Genomic DNA, 27,249 nt, shown 5'->3' on the forward strand with positions numbered 1-27,249 from the left:
CCACAAACCTTCTTTTCCAGCGTTAAACTGCTGCGGAACTGCTTTATTAAAACTACCAGGGCCTCACTGTGCTAAATAAAATAAACTATAAAGGTAAAGGCTACACTTAACTGTCATGTGATGTGTTGTCACGTGACCGGCCGGCGTTTGCCGTAACATGCTGGTATATAATACCAATTGTTGCACAGAAGGTTTCCTACGATATCATACGAACCTGTTCATGAGAATGCGTTGACATTTTCCATGACCTCAGGTGCCTGACTTTTTTGTGGACAGGTCCAGTAACTTATTTGAGTCTCTGCTGGTTGTCTAGCAACTAGTACTGGTTACGATACAAGCTGTGTACAGCTCGTCTTTGCACACAGACACTGCCTCCATCAAGTGACGTAGCCCAGTTCACTGCGGCTTAACTTTGCTTAGCTTTGCTTTCATCTGACGACCAGCCAAGTCCATTTTTATTGGATGTCCCCAAAATCCCAAATTTGGACTTTGCAGTCTGTGACGTAGACAACCCCCTTCTTTAACACAGTGTGATGTCTTCATTTACGTTATGAAAGTCTTGGGTACAAAGGGGCTGCCAGACCATAATGTCAGCATTTGTGTTCCAGCTTGAAACTCAATTACAGTTATGTGTTACTAGCAGAGGAGCTGAAGGGGGGTTCAAAGCCTCTGTAAAGGCCGTAAATCTCAGGTATGGGTGTTCTGAATGAAGCAGGGGCCATGGGCCTTAGACCCATATTTCTCATCAATTTTAGAAGAATTGCTACATATCAAAGTGTTGTTGAGGGGTTGAAAAGATGCAATGGCTTGCTACAGTTGATCAGTTCCCCACAGAGAGAGAGAGAGAGAGAGAAAGAGAGAGAGAGAGAGAGAGAGAGAGAGAGAGAGAGAGAAAGAGAGAGAAAGAGAGAGAGAGAGAGAGAGAGAGCGCTAAACAGCATGATCAAGTTTGACTTATGTCGAAAAAATGATAAGAAATGAAAACCGGAAATATGATAACATGGTCTGAATAATTTTTTTAATATGATTTCTTGGTAAAATCAAGGGAAATATTATCACTCCAGGAAATAACAGAGAATTTCAAGTTCACAGTGCCTGCAGACTGACATAGTGTTGTTAAACGGAAGTAAGCACGCACGCACGCAAACACACACACATACACACACACACACACAGACACACACACACACACACACACACCTTCAGCCCTACAACTTGATGAAGTTTTCCTCCTAAGTTTACACTCAGCGCGGACCAGCCCCCTGTTCAGCAGCATGACTCTATCCAACAACTGGTGGCTTTTGTGCGCTGTTTCTGTCTCCTGTCTCGCTGGTTTCGGGTCCTGCAGACAACATAGAGAAGGTAAGACAACTAGAAGTACAGAGTATGTAGGCCTATGTGCCGAGTGGGACTTGAGCTGTGTTCAGCGTGTCCACAGCTCGTCCGGGCTTTTGGACGCCAGCGCTGGAGTGGTGCGTAAAGTGGAGCCGAGTGGAAAGTTTTCACACTGTTTTGTGTCTTGTTTTCAGTTTATTCTTGTTTGGACTTGCTTGTGTGTTGCCTTCAAGTAGCCGACGTGTTATTGCCGCTGTAATATTCTTTAAATATTTTGCTGTGACGTTTGACTTTCAAAATTAAAGATTGTTAGAAGTTATTTTCAAACGGAATACGTGCGCCTTAAAATGAAAACGGAACCACTTGTAAAATAACAAAAGGGTTGTGTGTCAGCTTTGCCTAAGAATGATAAATCCTTATGTTTTTTACCCCGCACACTACACACGCAATCTACAGTATAGCGTGAACAACAGCTGTGGAATGTAACGAAGTACATTTACTTAAGTACTGTACTACATGTGAGGTACTTGAGTCTTCTCTTTTCACGCCACTTTCTACTTCTACTTCACCACATCTCAGAGAGAAATACTCTACTTTTTACACTACGTTCATCTGACAGCTTTGGTTACTAGTTACTTTAGTTACTAGTTACTTTAGTTACTCCACTACATTCATCTGACAGCTTTAGTTACTAGTTACTTTAGTTACTAGTTACTTTAGTTACTCCACTACAATCCTCTGACAGCTTTAGTTAATAGTTACTTTAGTTACTAGTTACTTTAGTTACTCCACTACAATCCTCTGACAGCTTTAGTTACTACTTTACAAATGAAGCTTTTTGAACACAAGTGTGTGTGTAGTTTATAACATACAAGGATGTAGTGTAAAGAAACCACCCAAACAAAATACAGGCAGAAATAATTACTAATCACTTAGTTAATTGACAGAACTGTTTGGATTGTTTTTCAGTTTTTTAATGTGAGAATTTTTCTGCATTGAGTAATTTTACTTGTAATATTTTCAGTCCATTTTCCTGATGACACTTACATACTTATACTTTAGTAACATGTCCACTGCAGAACTTTAACTTGTAACACAGCATGCTAGTAGGCTACTTATACTTAAACCTACATTGTGTAAGAATTTCTACAGTTTAGCAGGGAAATTGTATGACAACCAACTGAATATTACAACCCCCCCCCCCCCCCCCCCCCCCCCCCCCCCCCCCCCCCCCCTCCATCCCCAGTGCGTTTTAACTCCTTCGGTGGCCAAACCCGAAACTAACTCTTAGTATTTCCATCCTTTACACGCAGCTGTCCGAGCCACTCCAACGTTAACTTCGGTCTCGTTGCTTTGCCTTTTGCGTTGTCGTTTTAATTCTCTTTTAAATTCGCATGTATTCTGAATGATTCTGAATGGCAGATTCTATGAGTACGAGAAGACCTTGATTAGTTGGTGGAAGAAGCCTAATTACACATGAATTAGCACATATTTGTGAAAGAAAGTTTTTTTTGCTTAAAACAACTAAAAAAATTACACAATTCAAGTTTAAGTGAAGGATTTGAACACATCTTCCACCACTGGTAACTAATGCTTAGATTGAAATTCTGCTTCGTGTCAACAACACAGTTGACGCACTACTCAGGTGGTTTTGTTGTGTTGGAGGAGTTTTACAGTCCTTCCCAGGGAGTGGAGAGGTGTGTCGTCAGACAGGGCCGAAGTCCACACCGGCAGCAGTTCTCACAGTGGCCGCGACCCGGACCTGAGACGCCTGGCAGCTCTCCTCCTGGCAGCTCTCCTCCTGGCCTGTACCGTCATGTCGCAGCAGCGGCCCAGCAGGCGGTAATGAGGCTGGGGGGATTAGATGTCAGATACTCAACAAGCTGGGAAAGGTCTGAGGGGAGGCAGGTCCGCTCCAAAGTGGAACAGAAACTGTGATATTCTTCTTGTACCCTTCCATCCCTGGGAGCAAGTAACTGAGCTGACTTCACCACTGAAAGCTATGCTGTTGTAGTGCAGCCATTTTGTGCTCAGACATGGGTGAATCTTACACACACTGAAACACAAAATTGTCTTTATTAATGAAGACTGAAAGTAAAAGCTCAAAGTTTTGTTTCCTAAGAAATCCAAGTGGTGAAAGGTGTTTTTCAAAGGTTTCTTAACCATGGTAGCACTCTTTTTGCTTCCTAAAATAATACGTCAATGCAACATCACTACATTAGTGTACTTGTATACAAGGCAACATACATTGGCACTAATTTATATAAATGTTGGCATTGATTAACAAACATTTAAAGAAAGATATTTACCTAACAAAGCACGTTTGTTCCAGAAAGATCATTCCAGGTGTGGTAGGCCACACTAATTTTTATTATTATAATTATTATAATTATTATTATTACTCCTTGTGTTGTCCTCGGGTCAAATTGACCCATTTTCTTATATCAATGTTCTTTTTCACTACTTAAAATAAAATGATTAATTCCACACAACTCTCTTTGCCAAGTACAAATCTCTACTTTCATTAATTTTGGGGCGTCTTATTCAAGTTTATAGCATTTTTTCAAAAAAGAAAAATGGAAGTGTTTTTGAAATAGTATTGAGTAAAAGTTGACATATTCCAGTCTGTGATTATCATCAACATCCATTCCTAATTTCTGCTTTTCTAACCTAACATTAGGTCTAATATCCTATAAATGAGGTTTATTGACCATAAATTCCCCAAAAACTGTAAAACTAAAGTTAATAAGTTAGTGTTACGTAGTGTTATAAACATTGAAAAAAGGGAAAAAAACGTAAGAAAAAGTTAAAAACATTAATAAAAAGCGTCAACAAAACAAAAGGCAGTAGGGGGGTTTGGTGCTGATGAGGTTCTGAGGCCTTTAATGCCTTCTCTTATCTTTCAATGACATACAGACGGTTGTATGCGTCATTTCCTTGCATGGAAGAAACTTTTCTTTTTTAAATGATAGCATGAATAATCTACCTAATAATCTTTTTTTAAGTTTTCAAAGGTTTATTAAGAACATAACAATAGGTCTTTGTGCTTAGTAACATTGTGGTTATGTTGGCCAGGTCCAGGTAACTCTCTAGTGGGCCTTGGGGCCCCATTGAACTGCGGGCCCCTTCTAACCGTCCTGGTTCTTTCTCTTATCTTTGCTTTATGTATGCATCCTGTTGTGTTAAAGTGTCCTTCAGGCACACTGCAGATAACACATGGCAGCTTTGCAATATTTTCTCATATTCCAAAAACCAACCACTATCTACTATACTATTCATCAAAATATCACAAAATAATCATGATATGGTTGAATAACAGTGACATATTCTCGATGCCAACCCATGCAAAAGCTTAAATGTGACATATAGTATTTTAAAGTCATATTTGGTAAAGAGGTTGGAAGCCAGTGCAGTGAGGGCAACTTTAGAGTGAGGTGTTAGAAACACTTTGTTCCAGTCAGTAGTTTGGCTGTTGGATAAAAATAAAAAAGTGGACCTGCTCCATCACTTGACACCTCCGACATGTAAACAAGGCGTTGCATTAATTGGGGTGGGAGGATATACAAACGTCCATCGAGTGTGTCAACTTTTTGTTGTGTGTTGATGTTGCTTGTTCCATAGTCTGAGGTTGTGGATGGTGCAACGTGTGCAGATGTGTACGTCCTTCCACACGTGTTTCCTTGAAAATCCTGTGCCACATTCTGTAGTTGTGTCAGTTTCATCCTCAGCTGTTTTTTGCCCATTTGTGTGCTTTTTGCGTATTGCTTCAACGTGTCCTGTTTGTTCTGTCCCAACACAGGCTGCTGTTTTTTCACTGCTACACTCTCTCTCTCTATCTCTCGTCATGGCTTTTGCTAGCGTTAGGTCAGCTTCCAACTGTAAACTTTCTGACAGTTTAGCATCTCGGATGCCAACGACGATTCATTGCCTTATTAACTGTTCTCTCAGGAACCCAGATTCACAATGCTCAGCCAGTGTGTGCACCACTGTTATAAAGGACTCCACACTCTCTCTCTTGGCTCCGTCTGTTGAAGCATGCTCTCTCGAAGATAACGTTCCGCTTGCCAACACAATGAGCCGTGGATGCCTCCGTGACGGCGTTGTAACACATCTTCTGTTCGTCCTTGAGGGGTAAATTTTAACGAATATCTTTGCCGGCTGCATACATGAAGGCATTCTTATGTTCATCCAGTCCTGATTCTATTCTGTAACGTTGAAAGCATTCATTCCCTCTCGGCCATCCATTGGCTTTGGAGAAGTTGAACTTGCCTGGCGGCGCTAGCTGTGGAGCTAATTGTTGCACCGATATATTTCTTGTCTATCGCTCTTGCTTCTTCTGGATGTCACTTTACTTAATCCGGTTTAGTTTGCCTTTTCCACTGACCTTCTCCATGCTGTTGTGCTTCTGCCACCATGTTAAGTTATGTGTCTGCTCATAACTGAATAAAGACACCAAGAGCTGTGTGTGTTCTACTTGAACAGTCCCTGTCACATTATAGCACTATAATTAAACTAGAGTTCCCTTTACAGAACACTTTCTACAACTACTATGATTTTCTACCATGTTCTTGTGAATAATTGGCCATATTATATATGTACATAGTGTGTGTGTCTGGTTAATCAAATTTGTTGATTAGCCAGACATGATTGATTTTAGTTATTGAATGTTCTTTCCATTAGACGCTACCTGAGCTCCACATTAGTTTCCATCTCGGTGTTGAATCCCATGTTTTGCATAAGATATTGTATCTTATTGGAATATATCTGAATTTCAATGTATTTGTGCTTAATTTATTACAGAATTGAATATTCTCTTGTGGCCTTTCCTTAAACAAGCATTTAACATATTTTGCATTTAAAAGGCTTCCAGTTTCCCACAAGCCATCAGCTGACATTTATTGATGGTTCAAATTGGCAAACAACACAGATTTAGTGGTTTAACCTTAAAGCACTAAGGACAAATATTCTTAGTGTTTAAATATTCCAAAACTCAAATTATGCCTCCGGGCCGTATTAAAAAAAAAACAACCACATTACCATTTTGGCAATTATACTTTGCATTTATCATATGAGAGCGAAATGAGAATACAAGTCAGAGGTAAATACAGAAAGGCAATGTGAGCTAGTCACATTACAGTGGCCTTCTACATGGTTTGGTCCATAGATAAACATTAGCTGTCACTATTTGCATATCATGTACGTGCTCTTGAGAGGTGAGACAATAAGGGACTCACTCAGCCCCTTTGGTGACTAAACATCAGAATCATTGGTGCACGCTCTTTGGAGCTTCACATTGTGTCCCATTCATTTTTGCAGAAATTCAATTAGATGCACAACTTGCTGTTTGAAGTGCATGGTCCTTTTATCAGGGAGCCGCAGGCTACAGACTGGGGACATGGTGTAGCATGTGCCATCTTAATTAGTGTTTGCAATAAGCAGTAGACTTCAGAAAAGTGCTAGCCTACAAAAACTATTTTGGCTCCATTATATGAATACACCTGTAACTCGACGGTGTTGACACTTTGCTACCTTGCCAATGAGGTGTTACCTAATATTTGCTGCACTTACCAGTATGCAGGCGGTTAGTTTTTTTTTTTAATAAGAGAATGCCGGTTTTGTCTCAACACGAATCTCCCCTTGAAGCTTTTTTACTGCAGCAAAAGCAGCAGCTGTATCTGGGGGCAACAACAGCATTATGAGACAGACTATTAATGATTCAAACTGTAGAAAACCTTCTCTGAATGATGCAATTCTGTTCTCTGTTTGCACATGCACAATTTTGACACTCCCACCTTCTATTTGGGTGCGTTCTCGACTTGATTTGAGACTTGAAGGCAATAAGCTGAGACTTGACTTGGTGACCCACATATATTAAAATCAGCTCTAATGAATGTAGTTATGCCTTTTGGAGTTCTGCCCAACTGTCATGAATAATTAATAAGAGGTGATGCATCTAGTAGGTTGTGTACTAATAAAACGCCAAATCCAGATTAGAGAATGGACAGCAATCTACAGTTTACTGTAAAATATTACCACCAAAGAATTACACTGTAAATACAAAGATGTTTAACATAAGAATATAAGTGACCAGTCTGCTTTTAATTGCACTTGCCCTCTCAAGCTTTGAGACATGACTTGGACTTGCTCTCTAAAGACATGACTGGACTTGGTCTTTAAAGACTTGAGGCATGACTTGGTCTTGGCTTCTTTAGATTTGACAACTGACTTGGACTTGCTGTCCAAAGAGCTGAGACAGATTTGGTCTTTCTTTCCAAGGATCTGAGAGAAGACTTGGACTAGCTCTCTAAACAATCAAAACTTGAACTGGACCTGGCCTCTAAAGACTTCATTTGGACCTTCTACAAACATGAGGGATGGATTTAATAAAATAGTCGGCAGTGAAGATGACTTGTGTGAGTCACAGTAGCACAACATTTTTTAATCTGTGCCCATTAACAACGGCTCTCTTCCCAGTCGTTGTCAGGTGGTGTGGGGGAACGGACTTTGACACAACACCGGAGCTCCGTTACAGAAGCCTGGTATAAAATCTTGACATATGGACGGATTTATTTTTTCACATCAACGTTTCTTTTTGTGTATTTCTATGATTTTAAACACAGATGTTGTTCACCTCATAGAATTATCAGGGGGTAAAATAGCATGCGTCCTCTGGCTGCATGGATGCATACTTTCAGATTTGAATGCGGCAGAGACCCAGGACGCGAACCGAGCCACATCGCTGCATTTAAGAAGCTAGATTTAGAATCAGGAATTTTAATTGTTTTTCATTATTTTAAATTACTCAAATTATCAAAATAGTTACACAGCAAAATAAGGATGGCCTAGTGCTGAGTTGGAGTGATAAACACATTGTAACACTATCATTATGTAATCTGATTGTCTGGGAATTTACATGAAGATATACAGAGAAACACAGACTGTTGAGTTCAAAAGTTCCTTGCTGTATCATCTGCTGCAGAATGGGAAATAACTGGCTCCTTGTTCTTTAACATGACAGCAAGAATGCTAGTTCAGAGCGCTAAATGACTGTTTTCTGGCCATGAGTAGGTGTAATGAAACAGAGACAAGATTACAAACGCTGAGTTAGGTAACTCTATGCAATTTTCGGAACAATAAACAATAGACTGTAACACAACGCACAGCAGATGCTCAACGTAAAGACTTTGCTCCGGTGGAATTTCTTTCAAGTGTCCAACCTTTGAATCACTAGTATCTTATGCTCCAGATAAAAGGCTGACTTCATCGCAGTATGGGGAAGATATGCATTCCTGTGTGAGAAAATGCCTCTCCTCTCGAAGCTGACACAGCAGCGGAGATGACAAATGTGCTCGGAGGAGCATGAGCCACAGGTTAATCTGTGTTTCCTGTGCACTGTCGCCTCTAGAAAATGGCATAGGAAACTTCCTCGGCTCTATATTTAGACAGAAGATACTGTCTGCTTGGTCATTTCTCCACTAACTTGACAAGATGGTTAAGTTACATTTTTTCTTTCGCAGCTACAGCGGGGCGGCCTCAGAACTGAGGGCGGTTTGCGAGCAGACTCATTCCCAAAACCGACAAGCGAGAAATCTCTCCGCTATCTTATCTGTTTCCTGGCAGGAGAAGATAGGTCAGCTCCGGGGCAACAGTCTGATTGTAATAAAGGCTTGACACAACAAATGGGTACAAATTAGTTGTATGATGTAATGTTAGTGTTGGAATCATTGCGCAACAACCAATGGTTGTTATATGTCTGCATGGGAATTGTCAGATAGGTTCAGCATTTCCATTAGAAGCCCAAAGGTACATGTCATGTAGTCTGTACTGAAATGTGGGTGTTTTAGGTAGCTGAGGTTTATGGTCCATGTGTAAACAGACCCATGCAATGTCTCTTGCTCACACATTTAATAGTCCTTTAACAAGTCTATTAGGTGGCTCTGAAGTGAGCAGTAAATACAAATGTTGACCAACTATGAATCATCATCAATAAAGGTGCTGAGTAACACATGACGTGCACATGTTGGAATATACAACTCATGTTATCGGGGCTGAAACAATGAGTAGACTAATCAATTAGTGTATCAACAGGAATTAAATCAGCAACCATTTTGAACTGAGTTTTTGATAGTTTGAAGACCACCATGGATTCTGGATGGACAGTTATCAGTATTTTCTGACATTTTACAGACCCAACTGTTTATTAATGAGCCCAATTGATTAAAAAGAGAAGATACTTTGGAACAGCGTGTATTGTAGCGCCACAGGCCACGTCATCCCCAGAGCAGATTTAAAGCATCAATTATGGGATGAAATGCACCCGCTGTGGACACTTTATTTTGTTAAATTGTGGAACTGGGGCACTAAATTCATCTATCTAGGCCATGGACTGTTAATATTAACGGGCAGAGGATGTGTGACATCACCCATTGGTTTGTGGAGATCTGCTATGAGTCGTTGAGTTCGCTGTTAAGGGCACAGCCATCCTGGTGGCTGATGTGAAGACTTTAGACGAGTCAGGTATAATGCACTTTTAAGGAGTCTCCCCCTGCTGGAGATCAGGTATAATGCAGCTTTAAGGAGTCTCCCCCTGCTGGAGATCAGGTATAATGCAGCTTTAAGGAGTCTCCCCCTGCTGGAGATCAGGTATAATGCAGCTTTAAGGCAATTTGTGCATCTGTGAGGATTCCTGTGGAGCTGCGGTCTCTCGCCAGTAGCCTATGTAAATTAATGTAAACCACGCCCTCTTTGTCCCTCCCCTTAGGCCCCTCCTCCCCACGCCAAAACAGACACGGAAAGTTGAAACTATAAACCAGTGACAATGTAAAAATCTTGACAGCGTAAAAAAATCTGTGACTGAAAAGACATCAATAACAAATGTAGATTGACATTGAAAAACTTATTATGATGCAAACAAATGTGAAAAGAGTAAAATAATATCATAGGATTGTGAGATTATTACTTTTTGAGGTTGGTGTTTTATATATCAATTCAACGTTTTTCAGTGCCAATATTTGTTGTTTCAATGCCAAATTTCGTTTTCAATACCAGAGGTTACTGTCACTGTTCTAGCGCCATACCAAACTGGATGATTTGTCCATAAATGAATTAATATTATACAGTATGTGGTCCAGACACATAAAATTCCGACATTTAAGCGAATGTTCTACAATCTTTTCTAAAATACTGACCACACAATAAACTGGCCATGTTTAGCACTTTAAGACAAACATAGGTTGAAGAAACATAATCAGATTCAATATTTGGTCTTTTTTTTCTTTGGACGCTGCTTCTTTTTTGTTTGTGTTTGAGTTGGAGGGATGATTCACTTTGGTATAATAATCTAACCTGATGCGCCAGATGGTTTATTTGAGAATCTATCATTGGGAAAACCCTTGGAAAGGGAAGGCAAATCTTTACTTGGCAGGTGATTAGATGAACCATCTGTCTATCAAACACTCGCAGAAGCCCATGGGGAGAAGAGTCAAAAGATCTTATCCATCGGGAAGAGCCTTCAGGGTCACTCTTTGCTCTTCTTTAAAGGAAGAAATACTCTCCAGATCTGGTATAACTGACGCTGTTGCAGCATCTACGCTAACCTCTTTAGGAGTCTCTAGTGTTGTTTCAAACAAAAAAGAACACAAATGCAGTACTTGATGCCTGACTAGATGGATTTTCATGTGATTTTCATTTTGATTTTCATGCGATTCTCGTGACATTGCGAGAATCCAGCTGCCGTGCAAGGTAAATAACAATCCTGTGTTCACACAGATTGGACTGATGAAAGCACTTAAATTAAAAGCACTAAAAATAGATTAAAGATCTATCTCAGATTTGATCTTTCAGACGAACCGGTTTAACTCCGACAAAACTTTCATGGATGAATATTTTGAATAAACTGAATACAGATTTCTGTAAAGGAAGACTACTCCACTGATCTTGCCTTAAGAAACGACAACCACTCTGGTTGTGGTGGTTGAGTAAAAACTGGCTCATGCGGTGCATGTGTAACTTGTATACTGTCTGATTTTGGTGTTGTTGCTTAGTATTCAAGATGGAAAAATATCAGTAAGCCTTTTGTTCAAATGTCCCTTCATTTGTCTCTGTGCACAGTGTGGTGGATGTGTGAGGGCAGTGTTTGGACAAAGGAGTCCGCAGCTGGTGAAACATCATTAGTGTCTGCCTGTAACTTTAATCTCTTGAATGTTGACTCATAATAGGATAAACTGTGGGTGACACCAACAAGGATACTAATTAGGAATGTAGTCTTGTCCTATCCATGCCCTAATGACTCATACTCTGGAAAGTTTCTGCGAAAATGGCCATCTGCAGATAGATGAAGCTACACTGGGGGTTCCTGTATGAATCGTACTGACGTTAATTATAAGCTTTGTTTTGAGGGAGAGGGTTTCAGGAAGTGATGCATCTTGCAGGAATTGAACTTGTTGGAGATACCAAGTTATTGTAAGTCACTCAGGAAATGAATGTACAGAGGACAAATAATGGAAATGGAAATGTGGCTTGAGATATTCAATGGTGTTTGACTGCTAATGTTATTGTATAGGGCCGCAGCTATCGATTATTTTAGTAATATTAGTAGTATTTAGTAGTATTCTACCAATTATTCCATTGATTAATCAAGTGATCGTATAAGACATGCTTTTGCAAATACTGGTTTGCTCTTCCGACCATACAATAGGCGGTGCCCTATCCTGCATAAAGGATATAACCACTCAGGTTCCAGCCTTTTCTCCCTGTTGAGGTCAGGAAGACGGTACCGGATACACCGGGACAGCACTGAGAGGCTTTGGAGATGCTTCTGCCCTCAGGCCATTAGGATCCTAAATGAGGAATATAGTATCTATATACTGTGTATATGTATAAAAACATACACTACCGGTCAAATATTTGGGGTCACTTAGTACAAATTTCCATTTCACTCCATTATAAAACAGACTACAACCTGGTCTGAGTGGGGGGGCTGATCTTTAATGCAATATCTACAATTCATCCACTGTTCCAAAGGCTCATTCTGTTCAGTGATCTGATGTCATTTTAAAAAACAAAGAAAACATTGGAGAAACCTTTTGCAATTATGTAAGCACATAATGTAATCTGCTTCCCTGGTTAGAAAACTATGCAACTGATCTCAGCTGGTATTCTGTCTATAATGTGTGTGTGTGTGTGTATATGCACAAATTGAAATTTATTGAACTGATGGGATTGCATTTCACTGGAATTCTATTTTGATTCCACACAACATTGTTTGATTGTTTAATTTAATGTACAAAGTAGGAAATATGTCAGGTTTCTTAAAGTGAACAACTAACCCAATCAGCTCAGTGTGTGAGCTCCCTCCTCAGCCAAGTCCGCTGGTAGGGATTTAAATATAGTTTCTTTCTGACCGACCCCCATAAACTGATAATTAACCGTTTACAGACAACAGTCGGAAAAGTCCCAGTTCATCTTTCTGGGAGGCACGGGCATACTTCCCAAATTCTGTAGACAGTGTGGATTATGTTCCGTGCACTGTTTTTTCTAAATATTTCTTTTAATAATAAAATAGTTTCTACCTGTTTAACTGTGTATAAATTGATCTAAATGTACTCGGATAAATGTTTTACTGTTAATATTGTAAGGTTTAGAAGCGGAGTTAATTTATATTTAAATTAATGTATTTTATATTTGAGTTTATTTACTAAAATTGTATTTACAATGTTTAGTCAGTTAATCATTTACATATTTATGTTACACAATTATTAGTTACATATTTACATGTTTAATTATATAACAGTCAGAATATTCGGTTGAATCTGCTTCTTTGATTTCCTCACATTTACCTCAGTTTAAGGTCTTGCTTCTTATTGGTTAGTTTGAGTCATGTGGAAGACGGGAGAATGGGGAAGTGGACTGTTATGATGTGTGTTCAGTAAAAAAGTACGCTACTGAGAAAGTTATCCGTCTCCATCTTGCTGTTTACTCCCATAAAGAGTGATCCACCACCACATATCGAACCCTCACGTTACAATATCTTTATCCGCGGGGTAACATGAAACCTGGCGGACTTGGCGGTTGAGCTTTCATCTGAACTACCAATCATAGATTTTACGTTAAATGATAACTTTCGGGGACCCTCCCTGGACTAGGTGGTAACGTACGACTGGATGCTTTCAAGCTAAGACGAGCAAAGAAAGCCTAGCTCTCATCACGAGAAGTTGTGCAGACTGATTGGAAGCTTTGCACTCAACCATAGCAACTAAGTGGAGTGTACAAAAGGTTTAAGGAATAAATGATAGAGGTGAACGAAGCCTGAACTTGTTGAGGTAGCAATCCAATAAAAGACACAATGAAAGAGTGATCACTATGTCTTCACTCCGTGCCAGTTTAGACATCGTGGGCGTCTGGCTTTCAACTGCTGCTGTTGATCGCCATTGAAGTTGAGATTACTCCACTTTCGCACTCCAGAGCTCTTGAGAAGAAGTGAACTTGAGGTTGAAATAATATAATCTTTTAAAGTGTAGATGGAGGTGTCCGCTGTCAGGGCTGTGTGTGTGTGTTTAGGATCTGTCTTTGTTTACTTTCAGCCCTACAATTTATTCTCTTGAGAAAGCTCATGTGCAGAGCTGTGTCGGGTTCAATGCAAGTCCATCAAAATCCAAACCGGTTGCACAACTCTTCTCTAATACACATATTTTTTATATATGAAATGCTTTCAGCTGCCCTCATGGGGGGGGGGGGGGGGGGGGGGGGGGGGGGGGGGGGGGGGGGGGGGGGGGGGGGGGGGGGTTAGAAACAGCCCTGCAACACAACCTTCAAACAGATGAACATGATTCAACATAGCAAAAGATGTAGAAAGAAAGGAAGAAAAAATGCAAACCATGTCAAAAAGGCTTTTTTTCAGTTTCCTGCATTTAGAGATAACAGTGCAACTGGCAGAATATTAAAGCAAAGCTATATATACAAAATTATGTGAGTCAACTATTATAAGGCAGTATAAAGGGACTTTTTTATTCTCACTGGAAAAAATGACATAAAAACTGTCAAAAATGTTGACTAGGGAACTGGGAAGGAGGGCCAGGGGAACCTCTGGAACCGGTGCAATAGGGATCCAGGAACTAGGGCCAAGGGAAACTAGGGAACTGGGATCAGAGGGACTAAGACCAGGGGAACCTCGGGAACTGGGGCGGGGGGGACCTTGAGAGGGACCCCGGGAACCAGGGCCGGGGGCACCTTGGGAACTAGGGCCGGTAGGCATCCCAGGGGTGGTCTCAGGGGCGCCAGAGACCTGCAAAGTCACTGGGAACTGGAGACCAACCGGGGGTCAGGGAAAAAAACCAACACCAGTTTTGGGTTATAACAGCTGTTTGCACTCTTTTAAGGTTAAGTAAGTTGACATGTTACATAATAAGTATTTTAACACAAAAGTTATATTCCTCTATTCTGTAAGTGTCGACTGATCAAAAGGATAACATGGGTTTTTCAAAAGATGCTAACTATATTTGCTGATCTTGGTCCATCTGAAGTAATGCATTTCTCCATGCCCTGCATCGTGTTCCCAGAAATCTTTGGTTCTCAGGTTTCTGCCTACATAATGAAACTACCCCCCCACCCCCCCCCTCCTTTGTCTGTTTAGTTTTCACCTGGGACAGCCCCCGATGTCCAGCAAGCACTCCCACTGTGGAACACGCTGCATGTCTTGGAAAAATGTCTTGTTGCTATCAACATGTCAATCGTGGCAGTTGTTGCCAAACACATTCCCTTTACAATGGTATATAGCCTGATAGGAACCTCCAATGGAAGCTAGTCCAAAGAAGAGCTAAGTCCCGCCTCCCTGAGCCAGCAGGCACATGCATGTGATTTAGGAGAAAAAAGGTGTTCAACAGTGTTTGAATGAATGTCAAAAGGTTTTGTAAGTCATTTTAAGTCTTTATTATGTTTTTTTTCTAATAACAGAGAAGTGAGTGAATGCATTTAGCAAAATTTGGTCACCTGTAGAGGTTTTGGAGAAGTTTTGGCACACCAGTGACACCTGTAATACCAAATACTGAAAAGTCCCTAGCCCCCATTGGGTTAGGACTAGAGTTCTGACACTTTATAGAGTTCTTGGTGACAAAGTGTAGAAGGTATGTGTTGTGTTCTGCATAGTGTGGCCCAAAGTATGTTTTAGTTAAAACAAAACTTACAGTTCTTTTAGACGGGACCAAAATAACTATGTTGAACCAGGTTTGGTTCAGCTGCTGTCTTGTATGTTGTGTTTTAGTCACGTGCAAATCAAGTACATTTCCAGAAACTAGAAGTTTCAAATGAAGCCTCATACATGCATTTTGGCCTTGCAGTTCTTCTGTCATAAGCTTTTCCCTTTGGGAAAGGGAAACAGACGATAATTAAGGTGAAGGAATGGATTTGAACAGAGAGTACACGTTTCTTCTTTGTCAAACTGGTGATGTCTGAGAGAAATTTGCAGACATGTTACAGTGATTTCAGCTATTCTTTTCTGTTGAGACGTCTACAACAATGACAGGGACACAGTGACCACGTCAGGCAGGATATATAATAGCTGCTGGAAAAATCTTAAACTGAATTCAACTTTGATTTTTTGTGTAATACTTTGCTCTTTAGGTGGGATCCCAACAGCAGCGTCCCTCTCAGCAAAGCATACTCTCAAACTAAACTTTTCAGTTTCACTAAAGCTTACGATATGCCAGTAGAAGAAGAAATCCCTTTTGTCTCATTTGTAATGTTTGAACTATAACCTGCATTGCAGAAAAGGGCCGCTATATCGAACCGTCTCATCTAATCAAGTGTGCATCTACAGTACAATCAGTCCAGGATGACATTTGCACAGACGGGGAATGAGCCACTTGCTCTCGCTTGCTGTCCATCCCCTTATTGATTCGGCTGCTTAATCACATCCACATCCAAGGAGAGGCCGCTAAGACACAAACACTCATAGCTGTGGCCCGCAGAGTCGATGAAGGTCCATTCAATGTTTGACAAATTACAGCTTCATTGCATGTGTGGTATTGAAGATGCATCTAGTAAAATTAGATTTAGCTTGGCAACTCAGGCTTCACAAAATGGCAAATTGCCATTGCAGCTGTGATGTGCAATACAACAGGTTATTATTTTTCTGTTGTTCAGAAACCTGCAGTGCTTTAGGAACTATTAACTTGCTGAAGTCTTGTCTTTTACAACCTTTTCTGACTGCAGATAGCATTGCCTCATGGCAAACCGCACGCTCTGAAAACACGGCTCCCTCATCTGACAATGTGTAATAGTATAGAGAGGGCTCATGATGAGAGATAACACTAATATCAAAGTCGCATCGCAAAGACTGCATTATGGCTGTTTTGACATTTTCAAAGAATGTTCATAATAAAATAAAACCTTGATATTTTCTGGCACATCTGTTTCGTTCAAAGGCCAATAACCCTAGCATCCCACCTTCCTATGTGCATTATGCCTTGTGTGGGTCAAACCCACTATATCCAATATGAATTATTGCATTTTGTAAGAGAGTGTGAAGACTGTATGAGCAGTTAACTTTTACCTTCTGGTTTGAGCTAAGCTGCTATAAACATTCATATGTACCTATGCTAGTCAAGCTACATTAAACCAAAAGAAAGTCCACTGTTGGCCTCAGGGTTTGTGCAATAACGTCTTTCAGGCCACTAGAACTTGTGTTTGAGATGAGTGGATTGTGTAGTGTGCAGTTTTTATAGGCTCATATATTTATTTGTGTTTGCAATTTGTTAACATTGTATATTTACTTACATGGCCTCTAATTAGAGCTCATCTACAGTTACATGATGACCAATACAGTTTTTCCCAAGGGGACAATAAATAATGTCAGACTTTTACTTTGTGTGTACTGCAGTACCAATTTTGCCTTTAAACGTCTAGTGTGTAGTTTCTGTCTCCTCCATGAGGGATTCTAAGTAATGACAACAACACTGTCAGCGTGTCCACATGATCCAACCCAAGGACTCAAAAATGCACAACAACCGGGGAGTGGTGAGCTTGCGGATTTAATGAATCAAAAGGGATACAACAAAAAGATTCCTGAAGAAAACAGGCAGCAATCACACAAAATTGTTGAGGAACCAAGAAGTAACGTCACCCAACATCGCTCATAGCACCTTTAAAAATGATGCTATGTTGGCAGAACACATTTCTGGTGTTGAAGTTCAACTTAAATTATGACATTACATTAAAGCAGTAACTCTTTCCTTGTTTGAAAGCATATTTAGGACGGAAGCGCCACTTTTAAGATTTACTGTTTTCTCATTTTTCGGTCAAATGGCCTTTTGAACGGAAGACCTAGGGGCGCTTTTATGACAGCCTCAAAATAGCTATTTTTAAAACAATAAGAGGGCTCAACACAACATGAAATCTTCCCCAGGGGCTCTACACATGAACTCAGCATTGGGATCACGGTTTGTGTCCACAGAGTTTACTAAAAAGAAAGGTTTTAACAGCTCACTGTAGCTGTTGTTCTTCCTGCTGCCGTCTATCGAGCCAGTCAAAAAAAGTCGAGGGAAGAGAGTAAAGATGGAAGGCTCCTATAGCTCAGTTTCATTTGAATGCATGGGTAATTTGTTTTGTTGTTAGTGAAACCCAATTTTGACCTTGTACTTGAAAAAGGAGCCTCATATAATGACATTTCCTCCTTCATTCGCATTTGGAGATCACCTATCACCCTGTACCAACTCTGGGTAAACAGTGACCTCAATGCTGAGTTCATGTGCAGAGCCCCTGGTGATGATCTCATGTTGTGTCGAGCCTTCTTATTGTTTTAAAAATAGCTATTTTGAGGCAAGCATAAAAGTGCCCCTAGCTTTCCCATTCAAAAGGCCATTTGACAGAAAAAGAAGAATATGGTAAATCTTGTGACTCGGGTACTTTCACAAAAAGGCCCTAGGTTGCAGTTTGGCGAGAGATAGCCTCTAACTTACAAATAAGCAGCTGCTCACACATTGCTTCCTTCCCATTGTGTGAGATAAAAACGATGTGGTTGAATAGTATCAGAAATCTCTTAGTTGAACTCATGATGATGATGAGAGCCTCTGTTTCCCTTTGGGAAGTTACAGGAATGTTAAGCTAATAACATTATAATATGCATTGGCTCACTGTATTGAAAGCCTTTCATTTTCCACCTTTGAACATTTTCTATCACTGGTTTGAGCACCTCCTATCTTATGAATCTTGTGGCTGTTAATGCAAGTGATGAATAATACATGAGTGTTTTGGGACTTGCCCAATTTGGCAGATGGTGCCTTGGTGACTTTCTCCCCTACAGGCTTGTGCAACGTATGGCAAACTTGTACCCACATCATTGTTTGCCATATGCTCCTTCTGGACTGAGAAATGGCCAGACAAGATGTTGCTCCAACAGATGCACGCTTCTTGCAAAGGCATGACCAGTCTGAGGGTGTGTGTCCCCAACCTGCATTTCAGCTAATCATATAGACTGCCCATCAGAGTGCTGCCCAGGAAACGCACTTTGTCCAATTGATTGGCTGAGAACCAGCTGAGACAGACTCTAATTGGCATTGAGGGGGATTGTCTGGTTCGGCAGTGCTCAGACTTTGCAAATGTCAGAGCACGGATTTGGCAGAATCACTGAAGCGAGCGGGATTTAGGTTCCGACCATTGTTTTCTTATCAAAACCAAGTGGGAAACAGGTAGGGGCTCAACTTAGATATTGCCAGCAAAACATAACGATGCCATTGCAAATAGAGAGCGTAGAGATTTCCATCACTGAGCTGACATCGGAGGGAAAGTCAATATTTGATAAAAAACAGCGGCTAGACATGGGGAAGAGAGTTAAAGCCGACCAAAAAGTTCATTTGTCCAGAGTCTCCTGTTTGAAAGAGCAAGACTAAACAACGAAAAGGCAAGCTGAGATGAATGTCAAACCCGTCTTGGCAGAGACAAATCGGTTGACAAACGCAATCGAGTTTTGGAGCGACACTTAACTTGCTCATTGCATCCCTGCGATACCAACACCCAGGCTCTGATTAAAAATGCATGGGTCTAACAAGCCTTGTACATAATTAAGAAGGTTTGCCCTGCAGTGCTAGTTAGGACATTGGTAAAAGCATGGTGGCAATGTTTTAGCAACACAACATTAAATATGTACAGTAAGAGCTTGCACAGAGATCTGTAGAATAACAGATTTAGAATGACCTTTCATGTGAGTGCAAATTTTTCCATTTGGGCGTCTCCGTCAACATTTAAACCACCAGTCGTGGCAGAGTTTGTGTTATGCTCTATGTGCTGTGTTGTACAGGACCAGGCCTGTTGCTGCCCAAACACAATGAGTTCCCTACTCACTCGGCCTTCAGGCTAGCCCCCATTCTGTTTCCTTATCACACAATGTGAGCTCTCACAGCTCTTATGGTTCATAGAAATGGCATTTTCTCCCAGGGGCCTGCACACGTCTGTGTTCCAGTGGGATTCCTTTGATTTGATGGAGAAAGTGCTTTGGAAGGTGCGTGAAGCCCACATTGATCTCCCAACATGAAGTGTCATAGGAAATGCCGTCCCCGTTTGTGAGATTGCTGCAGGAATGAGGTCATCTCTTGATATCTGCTTAAAGGCCAATGTCTATCGCATGAGCTGCATTTGAAATGATCTGCAGGATCGTTGCCTTTGTTTCTTTCTCGGTTTCTGTACAACCTGTTTTTCAGGTCCTCTATTATTGAGCTGATCCACCCCTTTTACTTGGCTGTCAGTAGCCTCAGAGGCTTGTGTGTTAAATACCTATCTCAATGCCTGATTTAACTGTTGTGAAAGGAGCTCTGCTATTCTATATTTCGGTATTTCTTTCAATTTTACAGAGACACTTATCATATCAGAAGTGAAGTGTTATACAATTTGTTGACGCTTTTAAAAAGTAGAAATATGTTGACACTTTTTTAAAGTAGAAACCGTTGTGCAACACTGAACCCCATACTTACCACTCTTATCCCCCACAACAGTCCCAGTGTCACTTACCTTAATTTAGTTGTGCTATTTAAATGGTTATTGATAAAGGAGCCATGTCAAGTGAGCTGTGGTAGCGTGCTTATACTCCAGGGTTAGCTAAATTGGTCACGTAATTTTGATTTATTGATTTGTGTACAGGTCATGATTTTCTCGTTTATTACGTGTACGTGTCACGATTTTGAAATGTGACCATCGCACAAACTGCCCCTACACTGGGCTGGTCTGGGGGACGCAACAACGGGGAAATGAAACATCACACGCAGGACGGTGACAACAACTCGCGCCGGGACATGATCCGCGGTCTCTGGGGGACGCAATAACGGGGAAATTAAACGCCCCACGCCGGCCACAACGGGACGGTTGTGGTTAGGAAGAGAATAACTCTGAAAGGAACTGCAACACGCAGTGTGAAAGTCCTTTGTTGTTTAAAAGATTAAGTTACCAGTTCATTAGTAGGACATCATTAGAAGTCGATGTGAATAAATGCTTTTGATTTTTGTATGTTTCTATTTGTGCATCTGATCACACACTGTGATCATCTGTTCGGCAGGTCTGTCTTAATCTGCATCGCGATGCTGACAGTTGATACCAGATAAAAGATAGAAAGCCTTTATCGTCCTTGTACACATGTGCAATACCTGTGCAATGAGACTAAAGTACCCCCCTTTTCCAGTGTCAACAAGATATTCTCCACATGGGGATGCCTGACAATCAGATGGAGTCAGTGAGACTTTTAAGAAAGATTTATTTATTTGCAAACATATAAACTAATTTTAAAAAGTGACAAAACAAGTAAAAACACAAATATGAATACAGACACTCTAAAAAAGTTAAGAAATGAAACCAGGTGGGCAGTTTATCCAATTTTACTAGTGTATAAATGTATTATCCATAATAAGTGCAGTAAGTCAATACAGAACTTACAGTGTAGTACAGTAACTGTAATACTATAAATAAAGTTTTTCATTTTCCAACTCAAGTACTGCTGAACAATTTGAAAGAGTGCAGTTTTCAAAATAAAAAAAAAACACATTATTGATTACAACTCTTGATTAACAAGCTGTAAAAAACGAGAGTTTAAACAACTTTTGATTTCACTTGCTTTAATCACAACTGTCGCCAGCAAATTTACTCAGCTGTAGCTAATTAGCATTAATTACGGGAGATTTAAAAGAACACACAATAAATAACTGGCTGGTGCCTGGTTTACATGCTCTCTGTGTGTCACTGCTGTACAGCTTGGTCAGAAATTAACTTGATGAAGACACATCACCTGTTTCATTTTAATGTCGTCATTTAATACATAAACAACAGTGATCTGAGACAGGTATAGCCCATTTGTGGTTGTATTATTTCCATGGGAAATAATAATAAAAAACTGTTGTGTACTTATGGCCAATGCAATAATCCATTTGGAGCTCACAATCTTGAAACACGGCTTAAATGAAAAATGCATAAAGAGCACGAGAAACTGTTGGGTACAAACCAACTCTAATGTTCTCCTTCAGTGCAGCCTTTTTACAGCATGAGCAATACAAGTTACACAATGTATGCAGAGACGTGTGCGACCTATGGCCGCCCACCCCACAAGACAATAGCAGGACATTTGAGTTCAAAAGGACGTACACACATGCAATACAGAGGTGAGTAGATTCAATCAGTTCAATCAAGAGGGCATAGACACTCACGCAACTGGAAGTGAGTAAATAAGGAAACCTGCTGTTAGATCAGCTACATTTAAACTGTGTGAGACAAAACATGTACAATGACAAGCAGAGTTCACAAATGAAAACACATCTATGTCTGTAATATGACAGCAGTATAAACCTTGAGCATTATTGGCAAAGTAAAATCTCCAACAGAAACCCAATCCCACTCAGGGAGTGCAGCCTCAGTTGTTCCGAGTTCAGCTGTAAAGGGGGACGGGCTGTTACTCCTCCCCAGCCTTTGACCACTGGCCTCGGGGCACGGCTCTGATAAACACTGACAGCAGTTCTCTACTCTGGAACAGTGGATCAACCCTTGGTTGGTTTCTTCACCCACGCACACACACACACACACACAGTCCTGCTCTGACCCAGTGTTGTAATCCAACATCCCTTTTATTAAATAGAGTTTCTACCTTTTGATTCACGAAGCATTTAGCGAAGTGAGTCACGGAAGAAATAACCACCTACTGTACCGAGGTGACTAACTAGACTTTGATATGCATTTTAAACAGGGATAAGCTCAGTGAAAAACAACCAAAGTCAACATTACTCCCTAAATAGTCTTCACCTCAGCACATGATTGTGCCACTTCTGATTCTATCCAGATTATTTTATTCTTTTATTGTTTGGAAATAATTTTGATGTACTGAGCTCTACCTTCTGGCCAAAAAATACAAAGTCTGCTTGAAACGTAGAAACGAGATACCAAAGAATAATACACCTTTACAATAATTATATAATAATAACTATACATTTTCCCAACAAATATCGTCAAATCTCCACCAAACTTAAGGCTGAAGAAAATGCATTAATTTGTTTTTCAATTAATATTTGCTAGATACATGATGTCAAGACATGTCATTATTTATTTATATATATATATATATATATATATATATATATATGCCCTGATCAGAAACTCCAAAGGCCTTTATTTTTGGATATTTGATAGTAGAAAATACTTCATTCCTGAACATGTACAGACATATACATTCATTTGACATTTACAATTATTGTTCGAACACATTTCCGAAATCAACATCATGCAGATGTAAAATGTCTAAAAGTGTTTTTATTTAAATCAAAAATGTGTGATTTTGAAATAGCACTTTTTTTAACCCTTGTTTGAGAAGAAATGGGAAATAAAAGCCCTATTTTAGGTATTTAAACAGGATTTTAAATTGTAATAATTTTTGTAATTGCTGCAGGGAGGCTTTTATCAATAAGCAAGTTAGATCATAAAGATCATATCACACATTAGAATTGGTACACATTAGAATTAGTACACATTAAAATGGGCACACATCAGACGTTGCCTTTTCATTGCTTCTATTGCTAGTGAGGTCTCTTGACATGGCTATTGTTTCAACTTATGCAACTTAGTGAGCACATTTTTATGCATTCTTTTTCCTTCTCACCTACACAGCATGGGACCAATGTTGGGAAGAATATGATAAGAAAGCATAGAAACGATATCCTCACATGGAGTGTGGAGTGATATAGTCACAGTAGGGCTGCTGCTGACAGAACCCCCGGGAGCTGTCAACACTCTGGCATTGCCCTGGTCTCTCTCTTCTCCTCCATCTGTCTCAATCTCTCCAGCTGTTTTCTCAGTGCATCATCCCTTACTGTCATCCTGATACACGGGCTGTGTTTTGTTGTTTGCCGCTCCATGGCTACTGTACAGTTTGTACGTGCTAATTTACCTGTTGGGACTGGGCCTCGGTCCAACTCAACCTGCCCAGCTCGGGATTTACAGAGGGGCTTGGCACGGTGTGCATGTTGAGCAACTTAGATCTTTATACAAATGTACTGCATGTCAGCAGGACTCAGGAGACTACAGCTGCCAATGGAAATGTGATGCATCTAAACCAGTTTGCCTATTCAGCATGACCTATATTTCAACGAGCTGGCTGATTCGTTGGTTGGCTTCCAAGTGTTTTGCGAATGCATTGTGCGAGGAGGACGTTTATTTACCTTCTGTTCAACGACATGGAGGATCCCTGATGACAGATTTGGAGCTTTGTGTGGATTGCTCAGAAAGGTGGTTTGCATTCATAGCTTTAGCACGGCCTTTGTAAATCTCTTTGGTGTCTAAGTCACTTCCAGTAATGATGTCTTGTTTACGCACTTCATAATGCATCATGAATCTCATATGAACAAAACATGTGCAGTTATTTGTTTAAAAAAGTGCTTCACACCAACAACAAACATTTTCCGATGTTTTAATGTTCAATCACCGTGGAGACTTACTTACTTCTACAGTAACTGTGTTAGTATTAAAATCCATCATAATACTTACTACTGGCAGTACAGGTGTGTTATATAGCCAATAGTATTTATAAAAGTTGCCACAGCGACTACCGACTGGGATGTGGCCAAACAAAATAAAGGTTGTCACTAATGAAGGCCGGGTAAAAACATATTTAATCATCTGTAGCCTCCACCAGCAGCTTAAGTGGTAAATTGAGTGTAATGTACACTTCTGCAGCACAAATTCCATTATGACAACAGTCATACTCGCCACTCTGCAGAGTTTCTCTCTACTAACAGCAATAATGTTTCACACTCTACTTAATTACAGACTTTTCTTCTATGCCGTGCTCCTGATCAATATTACGCTACTGTTAAAAAAACTTTCCTTTTTTCACTTTAAAAGCCTACCTATGAATGCAAAGCTGTAAGACTTTGAATGTGACAGTTCTGAAAGAAGCGTTGAGTTTCATTCACGGTGGCTTGACATCACTCGGGGGGGGGGGGGGGGCAAGTAGAGCCGCTGACGTTATTTGAGCTGAAACGGCCATTATTATGAATTGATCAAAGTCAAAGGGTGACAATAGAGGAAGTTTTGACCTTGCATAACCTGGGGAGCAAATGAGATTAGAAACGAATGTCTTATATACAGTCAGCCTGTCCCAAACAAACCAATGTAAATGTCCACTATTTGAGAATGTAATGGTAATATTAGGTTGATTGCTTAATATGTAAAAACATCCATTGAAGTGTCATACTACAACTCTTGTGATCAAACGTGCATTTAGGCACTTTGTGCATTTTTCCTGCAGACAGTTGTCGTCAGCTGGTTGCACTTGTGTGCACTATTTTGTCCCGATAAACCTAAAAAGAGAGAAAAGTCTGTGTATGAAGTGATGGATGAGAAGACATAATCAGCACAGCTTATTCATTTTTCATTTGCGCTGCGTAACTGTTGCATGAGCAGGGTTTGCTCAGTGATCCGTCGCTGTTCCTTTCACGCTAAAGGATTTCAACCAGGTTTGATATTCATTGATTTCAAAGCGGTAACCCTTTGATCCTGTTGGTAACATCAACATGATGATCGACAGAGCTTTTTAGACTGGTACCACCCAATGTGTTGTACTGCGGTTTGTGTGATAGCTCAATTTGACTGTTAACTTTACTGGGAATACAGTGTTTTGGGCCCATTACACTGTATGTCCATCTATCCTAATTTGCAGTTTAAAAGATTTACTTTGCAAGTATACAGTGTCTATGTGGGCAGGTTTGCATGTCTGTGCATGTTCTTCTCCATTTCTATTTTCCTTGAAGAGGAAATGTTTTAGATTGGCTCTTAACTTTGTGTTTGGTTGTGTGTCTTTTGGACTGCCAAACAATGTCTCTGTCTGTTGAACAAGTGAATGAAGAACACACTGCTCATTGGACAGACAAGACAAGTCTCAAACAAGAACAGCAGAAATCAATAGGAGGTGCCTATTTTCTTGGGCAGCCCATTGAACAGCTTCTTTAACATGATTTACAAAAGACCACTCTGCCCCACATCTGTATCAAATCTCATCTATTATTTTTTTACCCAAAAGGGACGATTCTGGAAGCGAGAGGCATCCAGCAACAATCTCAAGTTGTTATTATTCCTCTGTAAAGTTTGTTCACTGTGGTTCAGCGATGTGGTGTGTTTACATACCAAACAGTGTAGGGTATCAGACGAAGACCCAGATTGCTGTGTAAATTCTCCCAGACCCAATCTTCTGCTGCTTATCAGAAACGACAAGAAGAACGTTAATAAATAAAAATTACCAGGCGTCTCTTCAGGGAAGCCCCGCTGACCTTATCCCAACTCCCTAATGCAATATAAACACCACAGGTCGGATGGAGGGAATGAGACTGGGAGTATTTGATTGGTGTCCCCAATCCCTGGTTACAAATCAGAGTTGGACGAGTGAAGGCAGGTTGCGGGGGTGAGCTGCCGCCTCATTACCTCGCCCGGCAGAGGGACTGTTTGTTGACTGCTGAGCTGATAGGACGGTGCCGGGCGGTTTCCATTAGATGATGTGTTTGGAGAGAACTTTGAACCTTCCTGGAAGGAGAATGTAATGTTTGTTTTCCAACTTTGCAATCACGCCAGAGAAAGAAATCCAATCGGATGACGATTAATTGTTGATGCTCTTGTTGATTCCCACCACTATATTATATGATCTTTTGGGTTTTTTAAACTTTTGGGTACACATAGCCCAGTATGGAATCAATGCTTTAAATCCACTGATCACACATGGTCCCCACAAAAGGGCACATTATTTAAAACACACTGTGTATCCAGTCTGTTAAGCGGTGCAATTTCCTGCTTGATCTGCTGTGGTGCAAACCGGAGGAGGTGTCTAAACCAGACATTTGTAATTAAAGTTTTTTTATAAAAACAAAATAAAGAATGTGAGTGACTCTACTACATTGCACATTGTTTAGGGCTGCACGATACGAGGTAAATATGCTGAATTGAGACAATGCTGAATATGGCAATAATGATATTACCTGTAGTAAATAAAGGAACAAAAAAGTGCACTCAGTTATGCCTTTCTGTTGCTTTCAGTATTCTTCTAAAAGACAATAACATGTCTGTTGAATTTAAAGTGAATTTTAAATTGAATTGAATATAAGTCAGCCCTAAAAGAAAGAATGGCCATTACTGTAAATTTAAAAGTGTAGTTTTCTACTCATGTTTTCTTTCAACAACGCCAAAAGAAACCCAGACTGTAACCCTAACCCTAACGGTGCACAAACGATATATTGTGCAGCCGTAATATTGTTAATTATTCCGTCGTTTACTAATCCTTCAGATAGTCTCCCTCTGGAACAGAGGATCTCTCAAAGCAGCAAGCTGTCAATCCAAGTCTTTTGGAGATGATACTGTCATGCAACTTTACCTTTTTTTTCAGAGCGAGAGGTTAGAGTTTGATGCTGTGACCTA

At 40.3% G+C, this 27,249-nt stretch overlaps 1 protein-coding gene and 1 long non-coding RNA gene across 3 annotated transcripts in view; one reads left to right on the forward strand and one right to left on the reverse strand.

Moving 5' to 3' along the window:
- The first annotated feature begins 1,126 nt into the window (after positions 1 to 1,126).
- Positions 1,127 to 27,249, forward strand: part of tfpia (tissue factor pathway inhibitor a) — a 47,112-nt gene continuing 20,989 nt past the window's right edge. For both annotated transcript variants that reach the window (XM_034885515.1, XM_034885517.1), the window contains exon 1: positions 1,127 to 1,362. In XM_034885515.1, coding sequence (XP_034741406.1) covers positions 1,275 to 1,362 — 88 coding nt within the window. In that variant the 5' untranslated portion in view covers positions 1,127 to 1,274. The remainder of the gene's footprint in view (positions 1,363 to 27,249) is intronic.
- LOC117952912 overlaps positions 24,707 to 27,249 on the reverse strand; it is a 23,978-nt gene continuing 21,435 nt past the window's right edge. Inside the window, exon 4 of the long non-coding RNA XR_004658539.1 lies at positions 24,707 to 24,717. This is a non-coding gene — a long non-coding RNA (uncharacterized LOC117952912). The remainder of the gene's footprint in view (positions 24,718 to 27,249) is intronic.

Source organism: Etheostoma cragini, chromosome 11 (assembly GCF_013103735.1).
Source record: "Etheostoma cragini isolate CJK2018 chromosome 11, CSU_Ecrag_1.0, whole genome shotgun sequence".
Classification (NCBI taxonomy): Eukaryota; Metazoa; Chordata; class Actinopteri; order Perciformes; family Percidae; genus Etheostoma; species Etheostoma cragini.